We start from the raw sequence: 16,170 nt of genomic DNA, 5'->3' as shown, positions 1-16,170 counted from the left end.
TCCTATTGACTGCCCAAAAAAAAATCTCTATCGATTGTAATAAATCTGAATTCAGATCTATTAATGAATAGCTAAGAATTTTCATTTTTGTGGGTTTAATAGAAACTCTTTTATTGTCAAGATTGGTAGAACGATTGCTAAAACTATTGGATTTGAATTCAGAGTGCCCATGGCGAATATTGATAGCAACAATGCTAGACAACTTCGATTTGTCATAGGCCATGGACTTTAAAAATGGGGCTAAAATTCTGCAAAAAATGGCCATTTGCAAACCTAGTAACCATACAACCAACTTGAACCTAATCCCCTTCACTTATATGGAGGAGTTTAAATAAGTAACAGTATGAGATTAGTCCACATTCAATAAACATGTCCAGTCACCTTGGTGTTTAAAAGAACATTGCTTGGTTTTAGATCACAATAAATTATCGGTGTTTCGCTATGGTTATGAAAATAATCCAGTGCACAATAGCAACACCAATAACAAAATCTAGCCTTTGAAGAAGATATTAATTCTTGGGTGTATTGATCTCTTACCTCTTCAATTACAGGAGGTGGATGCAAATCATGCAACCACTCCTCTAAACTCCTTTGGTGCATCAACGCATAAACTAGAGCCTTGAAATCATCATCGAGAAAACATGTAGACATGACCTTGATGCGATTTTGATACTTGATATTTCTCAAAGCCTCGTATTCGGCTATGAAACTCTTTGATGCTCCGTGACGTAACATGCTAAACACCTTCATAGCTACAAGTATAAGCTGAGCTCTATTGTCAGTATAAAGAACCCTTTTGTATACAAACTCGAAACTGCCAACACCAGTCAAATTAACTGAAGAAAACCGATCAGTGGCTTTTGAGAAAGTAGCAAATGACATTTGCAAGTAGATCAAGTCCGAATACTAAAAGGATTATTAATTTTGAAAACACCTTACACTGATGGTGGTCAAGTCTGATAGGAAACTCAACTCACCATCTTTACAACCTCTAAGATGATTTTATTGAATGTTGAGGGTCTTGAGGTTTCGAATCTTTCAAAAATTTGGAATCTGTCAATGTGAATATTTAACAATTTTGTGGCACGAGCTAGACTTTAATCGATGTGAATATTACACAAAAATACCAAGTACAAGAAGTAGTAATACACTTTTCATACAATGAACCTCATTGGTGATTATTTACATTGCAAACTTCCACATCTAATGTGGTAACATAAAAGCTAGACTTTATAGGCAGTACACGAAATTTCTCTATCACAAAAGCACATAAAAAAGAGTTTCTATCCAAGAAAACTATTCCTAATGGAATGAAGTTCAGATGCAGTATCATTGATATTCTTTAGTCGATCTGTTGCGGATTCAGCAGAACAAGCGATTCCAATTCTAAATATTGAACTCAAGCACACCTCAACTTAATTTATGAATTCTTGCACTGCATTGATTGGGATTCTCGTTCGTGCCTCCTTGAAGAAGTGGTGCATCTGCAATTTCAGTAACTCGCCCAGGGAGAGCCATCTTTACAAAATTATGAAGGTTGAAGCTATCACCAAACATGTTGTCAGTGGGTCTGTTCCCTGTAAACATCTCCAACAAGAGAATGCCAAAGTTGTAGACATCACCATTCCTTGACACCTCACTCCCCATGCCATACTCTACAATTCAAACATACATTTGTGTATAAATAGTTCATAATGAAGTTTATATCTAACATATATATATACCTGGAGTTGCATAACCAACCGTTCCTCTTATTCCAACGGAACTTGTCTGATTCTGAATTGCTGAAACATTACTCGTTACTTGTGAGAGAAACCTTGCTAATCCAAAGTCAGAAACATGGCTAGTCAGTTCGTTGTCCAAGAGAACGTTGCTTGGCTTGAGATCACAATGAATTACTGGCATTTCACAATGATTATGAAGATAATCCAGTGCACAAGCAACACCAATGGCAATTTCTAGCCTTTGAGCAAGACTTAACTTCTTGGGTACATGATCTCTTAACTCTTCAGTTCCAGTAGGTGCATGCAGCCACTCCTTTAAGCTCCCGTTGTCCATGAACTCATAAACTAGAGCCTTGAAATCATTACCATGAAAATCAACACTTGAACACACGATTATAATCTTGACAAGATTTCGGTGCCTAATATTTCTCAAAGCTTCACATTCGGCTATGAAACTCCTCGAAGCTCCATGGCGTAACAAGTTAAACACCTTCACGACAACAAGTTGAGCTTTATCATCCTCATCAAGAACTCCTTTGTACACAGACCCAAAACTACCAGCACCAATTAAATTAGCCTCTGAGAACCTGTCAGTAGCTTTGAGTAGAGCATCATATGACACTTGCAAAATAGTGTTCCCCAAAGTGCTCAATGAAATTTCTTTCCTTTTCTTCCTTGAGCACTTTGGGGAACACTATTTTGCAAGTGTCATATGCTACTCTACTCAAAGCTATTGACGGGTTCTTAGAGGCTAATTTAATTGGTGCTGGTAGTTTTGGGTCTGTGTACAAAGGAGTTCTTGATGATGATGATAAAGCTCAACTTGTTTCCGCGAAGGTGTTTGACTTGTTACGCCATGGAGCTTCGAGGAGTTTCATAGCCGAATGTGAAGCCTCGAGAAATATTAGTCACCGAAATTTCGTCAAGATTATACAATTGAGTGTGGCGTTGGTCAAGTCCGAGAGAAAACTTAAGTCACCGTCTTTACCGCTTCCAATATTATTCAATTGAATATTGAAATACACGAGGTTGTGAAGCTTTTGGAGATTGGGTACCCGTCCGATTAAGTTGATAGCCCCAATATCAAAATACAAAACACTTATGACGTTGAATATTGACGGAGGAAAGGACCCAGTGAGTTGGTTTGAGTGGACGCTGAAGAATTCGAGATTAGGAAGATTTTTGCCAATATCTGATGGAATACTCCCTTGAATTTGGTTAGATGACATGTCACATGTAACAAGAGAAGAGAGGTTATAAACGGAGGAAGGTTAAAATTTTCAATTGGCCAAGAGAACTGGGGATGTTTCCCATCAAGTTATTAAGAGCAAGACCTAGTCCCTGGAGAGACGAAAGGTTACCTAAGGAAGGAGGGACTCTGTCCCGTCACATTATTATAATTTAATGAAAAAAGTTGAAGCAATATGTTATATTGCGTGGAATACTGCCACTAATTGCATTAACGTCTAATCGCAATACCTGCAATCTACGCAAATTCCCAATTTGTGAAGGAATTTCATGACTGAAGATGTTGTTTTTCAGCCACAGCTCCCTTAGAAAACTCAGATTTCCTCCGTTTGGGGATAATTTCCCTACCAGATTTTGAGATTGCAGGTCCATGTTAGTGACCCTTTGGCGATGTCGTCGACTGCATGTCACACCATGCCACATGCAAAAGTGCGTGGAATCGTTCCAGGAGCTCATCACGTTGTAATTATGGAGATATTGCTTTATTTGAGCTTTGATGGCAAGTAGCGCCAGCCTATCCGTCGCATTCCCTCTGAGTCCCGATTGCAGGGAACTCCAACAGCAAACGAACACTGCACTGAAAAGCAAGTATAGTAAGATCAATTTCACAACCAAAAACCCCATTCCCGATTGCAGGGAACACTGCACTGAAAAGCAAGTATATAACTAGAGAGAGAAGCAGAAAGAAATAGAGAGATAGGAGGAACTTACACCACAGTGACAAGGAAATTTATAGAAGGATAGGATCATAGGAGGAACTTACACCACAGTTTCTGGTTCTTGAAAATTCAAATATGAGAAGGAATAAGTCCAAGTAAATGATAACCACTTTGGTTACTTCCACTACTGGGAACTGTTGTTTGGCACTTTCGGTGAACGCCCAAGGACCAAGACCATTAAAGCACCTCGAGTCCAGAAGCTGACTGGAAACATTTTGGCAACCATACATAATAGCATTATCATCCATAATTCATTTTGGCAATCATCAAAAATGGAAAAACAAACACGTGGAACCCAATGTTTTCTCACATCAGACGTCACGTTGGTGTCATCTAATATAAAAGTTACCCTAGGATCATAGGAGGAACTTACACCACAGTTTCCAATTCTTGAAAATTCAAATATGGGAAGGAGTAAGTCCAAGTAAATGATAACCACTTTGGCTTGTTTTTTTAGACGACTTCACTACTGGGAACTTTACCCCACAGCTTACTTCCACTACTGGGAACTGTTGTTTGGCACTTTCGGTGAACGCCAAGGACCAAGACCATTAAGGCACCTAGAGTCCAGAAGCTGACTGGAAACATTTTGGCAACCATACATAATAACACTATCATCCATAATTCATTTTGGCAATCATCCAAAATGGAAAAACAAATACATGGAACCCAATACATTCTCACATCAGACGTCACTCTTGTGTCACCTAATATGAAAGTTACCCTAGCAAGGCGACCCTAGCTATGAATGGAAATTTTGAGGACTGTTCGTTTTCTGAGGGGCTGGATTGTGAAATTGCTGATTTTCTCATAGTTCCCCTAAAGTATCATTGCAAGAAAGCTTGTTGTGGATGCAACCTTTTTAAAAATGGTAACAATTACTAGTGAGATCAAGTTTTCTTAATTTTTAAACTTCATTGGGGCTCAAGTCTCTAGCAAGAGAATTCCAAAACTGTAGACGTTACCAGTTATTAATGCCTCGCTTCCCAAATATTGTTAACAAATTGAGAACAAAATAGTTGAATTATGCAAAAGTTTAAAAGAATAAAAAAGAAGATATTTTGGAGAGGATGTGAATATTTACCTAAAACCACATAACCAATCATTCCTGTTATTCCAGCGGAAATTGTCTGATTTGTTGAAGCTGTTATGTTGTTCAGTTGTGAGAGAAGCCTTGCTAATCAAAGTCAGAAACATGTCTAGTAGTCAACTTGTTGTACAAAAGAAGAGTACTTGGCTTCTGTAGAAAAAGGTATGTAGGCTAAAAATTATATTTGTTATTGATACATGAATGTGGAAAAATGGAAGAGAATGCAAATGGAAGAGAATGCTTATGGAAGAGAATGCAAATGGAAGAGAATGCTTATTTTTTCATTATCTTTCTCTACAAGATTACAAGGATATATATACATGATACAAATGTGTAGGTAGGACGGCTAATAGACAAGCTAGGACGGCTAGGAGACAAGCTAGGACGGCTAGTGACAAGCTAGGACGGCTAGGAGACAAGCTAGGACGGCTAGGAGACAAGCTAGGACGGCTTGACGGCTGTAGGACGACTTATTCTTCCAATACTAATATTATATACAATTACACAAGGATTCCAACCATATTCCTTATTTGTCTAACACTCCCCCTCAAGTTGGAGAGTGGATGTCAAGAACTCCCAACTTGCGTAACATACCCGAAAACTTTTCTTTCCCAAGAGGTTTGGTAAACAAGTCTGCCAACTGTTGTGCCGTACCCACATGCTTGGTCTCTATTGTGCCATCTACAATCTTATCTCGTATAAAGTGACAATCCATCTCAATGTGACGAGTTCGTTCATGAAAAACAGGATTGGCAGCTATATGTAACGCTGCTTGATTATCACAAAATAAAATGGAAGGACCATCCAAAGGAATGTTCAAATCCTTCAACAAAAAACGAAGCCAAACTATCTCGCAACAAGCACTTGCCATGGCCCTATATTCCACCTCTGCTGAAGAGAGCGAAACGGTTTTCTATCGTTTCGTCCGCCAAGAAATCAAAGAACCGCCCAAGAATACACAATACCCAGTAGTCGAACGGCGAGTGATAGGGCAACCTGCCCAATCAGAATCACAAAACGCAGTTAACTTGGTCTGGTTGTCAGAACGAAATAATAAACCTTGACCTGGAGTAGCCTTCAAATAACGAACAATACGAAGCGCAACATCCATATGAGATATCATTGGCTCGTGCATAAAACGGCTTAGAACATGCACAGAATAGGTGATATCCGGCCGAGTGATAGTGAGATATATTAACCGACCTACTAATCGTCGATACTTTTCAGGATCCTTGAGAAGTTCGCCTTTATCAGATAATTTTGTGTCATCCATAGGAAAAGCAATGGGTTGTGCTCCCAAAAAACCATAGTCCTTGAGAATCTTTAATGCATACTTGCGTTAAGAAATATAAATCCCTTGTTTGGAACGAGAAACCTCAATACCCAAAAAATATTTTAAATCACCAAGGTCTTTTATCCGAAAATGATCACGGAGAAAAGACTTCAGAGAATTAATGGCACTAGCATCATTGCCTGTAATCACAATATCATCCACATAAATGAGCAAAGCTGTGAAAGAAATACCAGACTTTTTAGTGAACAATGAATAGTCAGCTTTGGATTGTTGAAAACCGGCAGAAATGATGGCACTAGTGAATTTGGCAAACCATTGGCGAAAAGCCTGCTTAAGACCATAAAGTGACTTGTGAAGGTGACACACAAGATTCTCCCCCTGTCGCCGAAGACCAGGAGGAGGAGACATATAGATTTCTTCATGTAAGTCACCATGTAAGAAAGCATTATTAACATCAAGCTGATGAAGAGACCAAGACTGACTAGCAGCAAGAGCAAGAAGACAACGCACCGTAATCATCTTAGCAGTAGGAGAAAAAGTGTCATGATAATCAATACCTTCAGCCTGAGTGAAGCCTTTAGCAACCAAACGAGCTTTGTAGCGGTCAATAGAGCCGTCGGAATTGTGCTTGAGTTTGTACACCCACTTACAACCAATGGGAATTTTGCCAGGGGGTAAGGAAGTTAAAGTCCAAGTACCATTAGCATGTAAAGCTTGAAGCTCCTTAGTCATAGCACGTTGCCAATTGGGGTCAGTGGCAGCCTCGGCAAAGGAGGAAGGCTCCACAGTCCGACTGACAGAGTTAATGTAAGAAAAATGCCGGGGAGAGTAACGGTGATAAGAGAGAAAATTACAAAGTGGATATCGCGTACCTTGTGTAGAACCGGGTTGCGAAGTCGAAGATGGGTGGGATGGCAAAATCACCTGTGAGCAAACGTAGTCTTTTAAATAGGATGGAGGTTTATGGGCACGGGAAGAGGTGCGGGGAAGGGGAGGATTGGTAGGTAGTGGGGGGGTAGGGATGTCCGTGGGTAAAAGGGTGAAAGGTAAGGAAGTAGCGCGGGGGGGGGGGGGGGAAGGAGGGGATGCCGAGAGGGCAGGGGCATGGGGAGGAACGGGTAATGGGGCAACAAGGGAATCTGTGGGAGGCGTGGAAGGGGAGGAAGGTGGAGGAGGGTGAGGCGTCGGGGCAGGAAGAGGGGTGAGTTATATGTAAAGTCCAGAGGGGGTGGGATGGGTAGGGTAGGCGAAGAGGATGGGATAGGAGGGTGAGAAACGGCATAAAGGAAAGTACTTTCGTGAAAGATGACGTCTCGACTAGTGAAAATGCGGTGATTGTCGAGATCGTAAAGGGTATAGGCCTTTTGTCCACCGAGAAAAATGCAACGATGAGCCCGAGGGGAAAATTTGGTGGTGGGAGTGACAGAGGTGGCATATGCCAGACAACCAAAGACGCGGAAGTGGTCATAAGATGGGGTTTTCGAAAAGAGAACCTCAAATGGGGATTTATGATGGAGAAGACGGGTAGGGAGACGATTGATGAGATAAGTAGCGGTAAGAACACATTCCCCCCAAAACTTGATAGGAAGATGAGATTGAAAACGAAGGGCGCGAGCGGTTTCAAGAAGATGACGATGTTTTCTTTCAACAACGCCATTTTGTTGGGGGGTATAAACACAAGAAGTTTGTAAAAGCACCCCATGATCAGAGAAAAAACTACGAAGAGATAAAAATTCACCACCATTGTCAGTACGAATGCATTGGATGGTAGTGCGGAATTGGGTAGTGACATAAGCAAAAAAATCCTTAATTAATTGTTGAGTGTCGGATTTATGTTTCATGAGGAAGACCCACGTAAAGCGGGAAAAATCATCCACAATGGATAAGAAATAATTAGCACCAGAAAGAGAAGATTGACGATTCGGGCCCCAAATATCACAATGAATTAAAGCAAAAGGGAAAGTTGATGAAATTGAACTCAAAGGAAAAGGTTGACGAGTTTGTTTTGCCAACGGACAAACATCACAAATATGACTAGAATCAAAAGTGCAATTAAGAGAGCTAGATGCTAAAGCTTGCAAACGAGTGGAGGAGGGGTGACCAAGATGCCTATGCCAGAGGGAGGAGGGGATGGTAATGATGTTGCAGAGAGGTTGATGGGTGGGGAGAGAAGAGGTAAGGGCTACAAGGTAATACAGATCGCCACGTCGCTTACCCACACCAATCATCGCCTTCGAAACCAAGTCCTGCAAAACACACCAAGAAGGAAAGAAGGTTATGGAACAGGATAATCCATCTGTAAGTTTACCAACCGATAAAAGGTCCACTCGGAAATTAGGGACACATAAAACATCCTTCAAAGTAACTGAGGAATTTAAAGGAAGAGTGCCGGTAAAAGTAATGGGAGCGGAAGCACCACTAGGCAAAGAAACAGGCGGCAAATGTGAAGGAGAACGATTAACCAAACATGAAGCGGAAGAAGTAATATGATCCGTAGCACCACTGTCAAGAATCCATTGACCATGACGAGAGGTGACAGGTAACAAACCTTGGGCAAAATCAGTAGTGAGCACGGCATTGGCCTGATGAGGGGTGGTGGTGTCACGTAGAGCAGCTAGAACACGGGAGTGCTGCTCGGCAGAGAGGTCAGGCATGGCAAGCTGCAAGTCATGCAAAGTGGGCTGGGTCCCGTGCACTTGGTGGGTCGCTGGAGTAGAAGAGGAGGCGGGGGCCTGGGTGCCTTGCACGTGATGGGCCTGGGTGAAATTATGGGGCCGGGAAGCAGAAAACCGTGGCTGCTGGGGAGGACTGGAAGGTGCATGGCTGCGGGAAGAACTGGAAGCAGTGGCACGGCGCGGTGGTCGCCACGGTTGGCCATGGAGGGGATGGCCAACGGGATAGCCATGAAGTTTATGGCAGGTGTCTCGGGTATGATAATCAAAATTGCAGTAGGTGCAGTGGAGGGGAGGACGAGCAGAGGAGGGACGAGACGGGCCACGAACAGCCATGGGAACGACAGAGAAAGCTGCCGAAAAAAAAATTAGGGCTAAGGTTATAAACCTGCTCTGTATACCATGTAGAAAAAGGTATGTAGGTTAAAAATTATATTTGTTATTGATACATGAATGTGGAAAAATGGAAGAGAATGCAAATGGAAGAGAATGCTTATGGAAGAGAATGCTTATGGAAGAGAATGCAAATGGAAGAGAATGCTTATTTTTTCATTATCTTTCTCTACAAGATTACAAGGATATATATACATGATACAAATGTGTAGGTAGGACAAGGTAGGACGGCTAGTAGACAAGCTAGGACGGCTAGGAGACAAGCTAGGACGGCTAGTGACAAGCTAGGACGGCTAGGAGACAAGCTAGGACGGCTAGGAGACAAGCTAGGACGGCTTGACGGCTGTAGGACGGCTTATTCTTCCAATACTAATATTATATACAATTACACAAGGATTCCAACCATATTCCTTATTTGTCTAACAGCTTCGGATCACAATAAACTATCGGTGTTTCGCATTGATTATGAAGATAATCGACTAATCAAGAGCACAAGCAACATCAATGGTAACGCTAAGCCCTTGCAAAAGATTTCAACTCTTGGGTGCCTCTCTTGCTTCTTCAATATCAGTCGGTGGATGCAGTCACTTCTCTAAGCTTGCTTTTTCCATGTACTCATAAACCAAAGACCTGAAATCATTACCAAGAGAATCAACACTTGAACATGGAGTTATAATCTTGACGAGATTTTGATGCTTGATATTTCTCAAAGCCTCACATCCAGATATAAAACACTTTGCTGCTCCACAGCGTAACAAGTTAAACACCTTTACGGAAGCAACCATTTGAGCTCTATCATCAAACATCGAGAACTCCCTTGTACACAACCCCAAAACTGCCAAAGAACAAATCAGAAAAACATTAGAATTTCAAACCAATTAGTTAAAACAGTTCATAAAAACAACTGTACATAGTTAAAACAGCTCATAAAAACAACCGTACATGATGTCGATCAGCATCAAACTATTATTTTTTCAATCTTTTCAATTAGACGGCATCTTGAAACATTTCAAAATGAGGCTCCACGTCTACATGTACAGGATATCCAAAACAATCTTTGTTCCCATAGATGTGATGGAAAACTGAAATAATCTCTCAGCTTCTGTTTCAATCAATTTTATTCTGTAAAATGGAATACTATGTCTAAAACTAAAGTTTGAACCCCATCTTCGGTGTATAAACTCTTTTCTTTGCTCACCGCTGAATAAAACGTCCTCTTGTTTCCATCAAACCAAACAACAGACCAGTGTAAGTTATAACGCAACCAGCACTTTATGACCGCTACTCTAGGATTACAATTCAATAAACAAATGCATAGGAAATCCTCTGTAGATTAATCGTAAGGTAACTAAAGCCATCCGGAAAGTGTTTCTAGATTTATGAAAGAAGTTTTGCACTTGGTAACTAATTTATTATTCTACAACTTATGTCGTGTGCTTTATCTTTTACTACAAACACTTATGGATGTGGCCACACATGCATGATAACATACATGAAGTTAAAAATCCAGATGCACACCAAATCCAAATTATTGCTCAAGCCAAATTCCAATGAATACAAGACTCAGCATATTGGCAAGCACATGGAAAACTCCAGCATGTAACCACATACATGAGATCAGCCGCCATCCCTGGTGTTGATGAACCACTCCTTGCGCGTCTAGAGCACCCATCTTTTCTAATCTTCAGGATGAAAACACATGAGAAACAAGTTAGATATGCAACTGAGACCTATTGACCCTTATGGGGCATGTCTATAGCTCTTATTTCCAAACAGATGACAGCTCCCTCGCCCTTGTAGTGCTACTTTTAGCAGTTATAGACTTCGGATGATGCACACTGAAATGAGCACATTAAACAGCTTAAAGAATGACAAACAAGTCCTTTAAGAATGCACACCAGCTCATACCAGTGATATTAAGACAAAACAATTTCCATGATCATTCTAGCATTGGCCTCACAGACCAAGGAAAGTCAAATGAAAACGAAAATTTTGAAACCAAGTCGCTAAAGAACACTAATGTAAAACTTTAACCCTATAACATACTACAGGGGACATTTTGATTAACATAGCAATCTAATCAATCCAAGTAGTTAACTACTGCAGCTCTTCGAGCACCTTTCTTCTTTGTTCAAGCATTTCCGATACGCCGACATCAAATAGACATCAAGCATGGCCTGAATGTCACTAAATACCTAAAACCATCATTACCCCTCAAGCTCCTTTAAGTTTCTCAACTAATCGTAGATTCGCTTGTATATTCACTAGGTTTCCCAAGTCCAACATTGATTAAAACCGGAATTACATCAAGCTTCATGCAGTTCAACTATTTTCTTTACTCATATATCTAATATAACCAAAATTCCAAATCCACCAAGTCACAAAATTTGCCAAAAAATTTGTAGAAACATAACTTTCACAATTACTCTTACCTAAAAAAGTCTCAACCTTGATTGATCCTACTCATTTCACAAAAAAATATAAAACCAGTCCAACTATCCAACCCTCCTCATCATTATTTCACCAAAAACACACAAACAAAAGCAACTTACATGAAATGGGACCGCCACTGCGTCAGTACCCCACAATCCACAACTAAAGCTTTCCAAATTTCCACATGCGAGCACCCAACAAATCCCTAAACACAGAAACTAATAAGAGAGTGAAGCTTTACGTGGTTGAAGACGGCCCAAGAAGTGGGTACTATTTGTTCATTAGTAAGACTCGAAACCGAAAGATATAAGTTTTCTATGAGGTGAGCTTCTGATAATTCTCTGTTTGTGCCAAAATTAAAGGTTGTGGATCTCTATGTTTGGTTGAGTTTTGTAACTGGAGGAATCATTCCCCCAGATCACGAGCTTGCATCTACACAGAAATAAATCTGCCGCACAGTTGGTAGTGGGAAATGAAAATTGTACTGTTATTTTGTTGCAACTATGACCTCCGAAAGACGACATTCATGTATGAGCAAGAGGGGGGTTACTGACGAATTATTTGATCTGGGTAACTTCCGGAAGGTAACTTCTGGAGTTGTTAATTTTTGTGAAATATTTGATCTGGGTTTTGTTGTTTTCTAATTTCGCTCTGCATCCTTTATATGTCCATCAGTTGGCACTCCATGGTATAAATTAACTCTAAATCTTTGTTGCCAACTGTTTTGTTTTTTGAATTACAGAAAATTTACTAGGTTTAATTGTTTTTAATTTTACAGTTTAATTGTTTTCCCCTATTATGATCGAGTGGTAAATTAGTTGAATTCCACAGAGAACGACTAGCTGAATGCATTTTCTTAAATATCTTGGCACACTATGGGGATTTGTTGTTTTCATACTGTTTAATGTGAAACGTATGTACAGAACTTGAGAGGATTTATATGTAGTCACCTTCAGTAATATTAGTAGTGTTGAAAACTAAAATTGAAGGAAACGAAGTTATCCGAAAAATGTAGAAACCTTGAATGGTGAATGATTCTTGGGATGAGTCGTAGACTAAGTCACTCTCTTTAAGACGTTTCGCGGCTCTGCCCAAAGTGTGCAAGTAGTTCACAAACACCACGTCGTCCCTAGGATAAAACAGCCCAGAACGTTATTCTTCTGATAAAGTTCTTCCTTGCACAATGCAAGAACCCTCGAACTCAGACCCTCTCAATATGTTGCTTATCAAAACTATATATCAGAAAAAATATACATTTTTTCGTATTCTTTCAGTGATTCAGGGACTACTATATATACTATATAAGAAAGAGACGTTGATGGTTTGAGAGATTAATGAGAGCTTAAAAGCAGGACAAAACGGAAAAAAAAAACAAAACGTAAAGTAATCGCACAGAAAAAAGCAAAACGGTTTGAATATATATAAAGTATATCAGATGATTATACTTTTCTATGTATAGGGACTGCTTTACAGGTTATTAACATAAAAATTAATCAAAACATAAAAGCAATTTCAAAATGGAAAAGCCAAAACGGTTTGAATATGTTTAATGACCTGATCTTCTTCTCTACATAGAAAAGAAATCACACGTTTCATATTTAAGAGGAGATAACTCCTTATCTAATTGATAAGGTCAAAATAAATTGACTGGTATGCATATAATATTGGTAATTAAGCAAAACATAAATATATATATATATTATTTAAACATTTAAATAAAAACATATTTACTCCAACAAGTAGCATGCGTATTTCATTACCCTGATACTCTTCTAGCTGCCAGTTGGACTATCATAAATTCATAATACTATTATCGGTTTTGAAAACTTTAAAATGTGATTGTTTTCTGCGAACTATGACAGAGTCTAATCTTTATTTCTGGATTGCAATCATTACAATTGTGGTAAGTACAGATTATACTCATCTCTTTTTCAGTTTCGGTTTGTCACCTGGTTCATAAAAACTAACTAAACTAACTGCAGCTGCAACAGAATTATGCTTAACGAGTCCACCATAATCAAAAGTCTAAGCAAAGGATTATTCAACTATTTTGCTTAAGAATGTTCAGTTCACTGTCCCAAAAAATACATATTAAACTGGCTTTAATTTGAAAAAATAAAAATAAAAAAATCCATTGCAAGAGTATAGTAAACAAGGGGTGTGCTATCCACACATCTCATTTTACTTCTCACACACCTCTTGATAATTTATGTCCATTGATCTTCTTCAATTCATCCAATCAAACGGTCGAAAATTAAAAAAAATGTGAAAAGTAAAATAGGGTGTGTGGATATCACATCCCTAAAGCAAAGAACCACAATCTTTTTACTTACTTTTTCAGCTTTAGAGTAATGGGTCCCTTTTCTTCTCTAAATCCTAATTTTTAACTTCAGTTCAAAGGCCATTACATTGCAAATGCCTCTTATTTTTCCATTGAAGTATACATCTTAAGTTGGAATAGGGGAAATCCATTCTGGTCAATCATCTAGCCAACAAAGATTTACTCCAACTCCTTTCAAAGTCTTAATCACATTTCGCAAAAGTTCATTACTTTTTTTACGAAAGATTGGATTGCCGATCACTAAATTTTATCTCATTTTCGAGAAGGTACCTTTTTCTAGAACGCACTTGATTTCAATTCTTATTGAGAAAAAAAAAAAAAACTTATCTTCTGGGGATATTCTTTTGGGCATGCAAGGGTTAAAATAATTTGGGTTTTATTTGCTGGAAGGTGAATCACTTAAGACTGAAGCTGATTTGATTAGAAAAAATTGAGAATTAAGAAAGTTTTGACGGAACAAGAAGAAGAAGACTGGCACGTGATAGAATCTAAATCAGGAGGAGGAAGAAAGGCAATAGCTCAACGTAAAAGCTAAAATCAATCCCTCCTCAACAATGGCAGCGGAGACAACGATGACCACCAGGTTCACCTTTTTAATTTAATTTTAATTTTTGCTTTTTTGGATTTAAGAAAATGAAACAAATTCTCATTTTAAAAGGCGAACATTTGTTGATTAGATTCTGTAAAAGGGTTTTACTTTGACTTTTTTTTTTTTTTTTTTTTGGCAGCGTAAGCCTTTACACTTTAGAGCAAGCACTTCAACTCGAAACCTTAGATAAAACCCAATTTAATTGGAAATGGGAGAGTATGAATTAATTAGAGCATGACAAGTAGATAGATATGGGTCTTTTTCTTTTTTCTTTTTTTCAATTGAGCTCTTGAAGAGTTTTTGTATAGAACTTTAGTTGTCAGGATGTGTTTTCTGATTTTCCATTTTTTGTGGGGTCTTGGGTGGTTGCAGTAGGATGAATCAGAAAATGTTGATGAACCTGTGGAGGGAGCAATTTTTCGGTGTACCCGGTACACCAAAAAAATTTGGTGTACCCTCACTCATAATGGTGAGGGTACACCAAAAAAATTTGGTGCACCCTCACTTTTTGTACACCAAAAAAATTCTAATGAGTGAGGGTACACCTAAAAATTTTCCCTGTGGAGGGCCTGAGCTGAAAACGAAAGCCAGTGTAGCTTCAACCAACAATCAAAAATCAAAGAAGAAGAAACAAAAGAAAAGCAAAGAGGCTTCTTCATCTTTTTCGGATGCTTCCAACGTCAAAAAGCCCTTTTGAGATTTTGTGGTGGAGGATATATTGCAATGCAGGGCATGCGTTAATCGCGCCGCACCACAAGTAGATAAGCAATTTATCTTACTCTAGATTAAAAGAAAAAAAAAAAAAGAAAAAAAAAGGGTATGTGTATTAGGGGCTTTTTTGGGGCCGTTTTTCTAATTTTAGGGTTTTTAAATTTGGTATTATGGGTTCTGTTTGGATGCTCATAAAGTATGAGGGCAGCATGTATATTGAATTTGGTGTTCTGGGTTTGTTAGTGAAATCAAAGTTTCCATAACTTTTTGAGGTGTTTAAAGCTTTTGGTTGTGGAATGTTTAATATTTGAACTATTAGTAATTATTCTTAGGACATAAATTGAATAATGAAAACAAGTGAATTGAAGTGTTTCTAATTTGTATTATTTGAAGCTATGAAAATTAGTGTTTGTTTTCCACTATTTCACTTAGAAATCCGCCTTTTTAAGTCGTAGAAGTCTCTCATTTTTTGTTTGGTGGAGCATTTTCTTTTCTTTTCTTTTTTGTTTTTGATGTTGTTGATTTTATTATAAATATAGCAGAGATATGTGGAATGAGAGCTTCTGAATAACGAATCATCAAATATCATCTGGACTCTAGAGGTTGGATAAAGCAAAATTAATAACCCAAAGTATAATCCGACAAAGAAACACATTACAAAACCCAAATAGAAAAAACCCAATTGAAATTCAAGTGTCCACTGTTCAAATTTCAAAGAGATAAAAGCTAATAAACAATAGTATCATCTTCAACGGTTTCAAGACCCGCAGTAGAACGCGGGCATTTTTGCTAGTTATTACTTTAGTCTAAAGACTTTACATTTCTTTGAACACCTCCAAAGAAAGGACTTCGAGAGTGAAATACTGCACCTTATGCTTAAGCCTCAACAATTGTTGTCTCTCTATCTGCCTAGATGTAAGCATCTGCATGTAGTCTCCAACAGTTCACACATGAAG

The 16,170-nt window shown here is 38.8% G+C and overlaps 1 protein-coding gene and 1 long non-coding RNA gene across 6 annotated transcripts; both read right to left on the bottom strand.

Annotated features, from left to right (window-relative positions):
- Window positions 1-1,091: 1,091 nt before the first annotated feature.
- LOC103941412 (putative receptor-like protein kinase At3g47110) lies at window positions 1,092-3,344 on the bottom strand. Its single transcript, XM_048564354.1, has 3 exons — window positions 3,204-3,344; window positions 1,725-2,418; window positions 1,092-1,655 (listed from the first exon to the last, which is right to left on the bottom strand). Exons 1-3 carry the CDS (start codon window positions 3,342-3,344, stop codon window positions 1,411-1,413), a joined length of 1,080 nt encoding a protein of 359 aa, XP_048420311.1. The 3' UTR covers window positions 1,092-1,410.
- A 6,095-nt stretch (window positions 3,345-9,439) lies between these two features.
- On the bottom strand, window positions 9,440-13,267 carry LOC125468542. 5 transcript variants are annotated; one of them, XR_007250943.1, is made up of 3 exons: window positions 11,693-13,267; window positions 10,659-10,822; window positions 9,440-9,975 (listed from the first exon to the last, which is right to left on the bottom strand). It is a non-coding gene; the product is annotated as an uncharacterized LOC125468542 (long non-coding RNA). The 5 variants fall into 5 exon arrangements; XR_007250940.1 differs by having other exon boundaries at window positions 10,752-10,822; window positions 11,693-12,673; XR_007250942.1 differs by having other exon boundaries at window positions 10,659-10,978; window positions 11,693-12,670.
- Between the last annotated feature and the right edge of the window lie 2,903 nt (window positions 13,268-16,170).

This window comes from the organism of the source record quoted next, unplaced genomic scaffold (genome assembly GCF_019419815.1).
Source record: "Pyrus x bretschneideri cultivar Hongxiangsu unplaced genomic scaffold, Pyrus_bretschneideri_v1 Contig39, whole genome shotgun sequence".
NCBI classification, from domain to species: domain Eukaryota; kingdom Viridiplantae; phylum Streptophyta; class Magnoliopsida; order Rosales; family Rosaceae; genus Pyrus; species Pyrus x bretschneideri.
The sequence above is the reverse complement of the archived record's forward strand: the minus strand, read 5'-3'. Positions and strand labels throughout refer to the sequence as shown.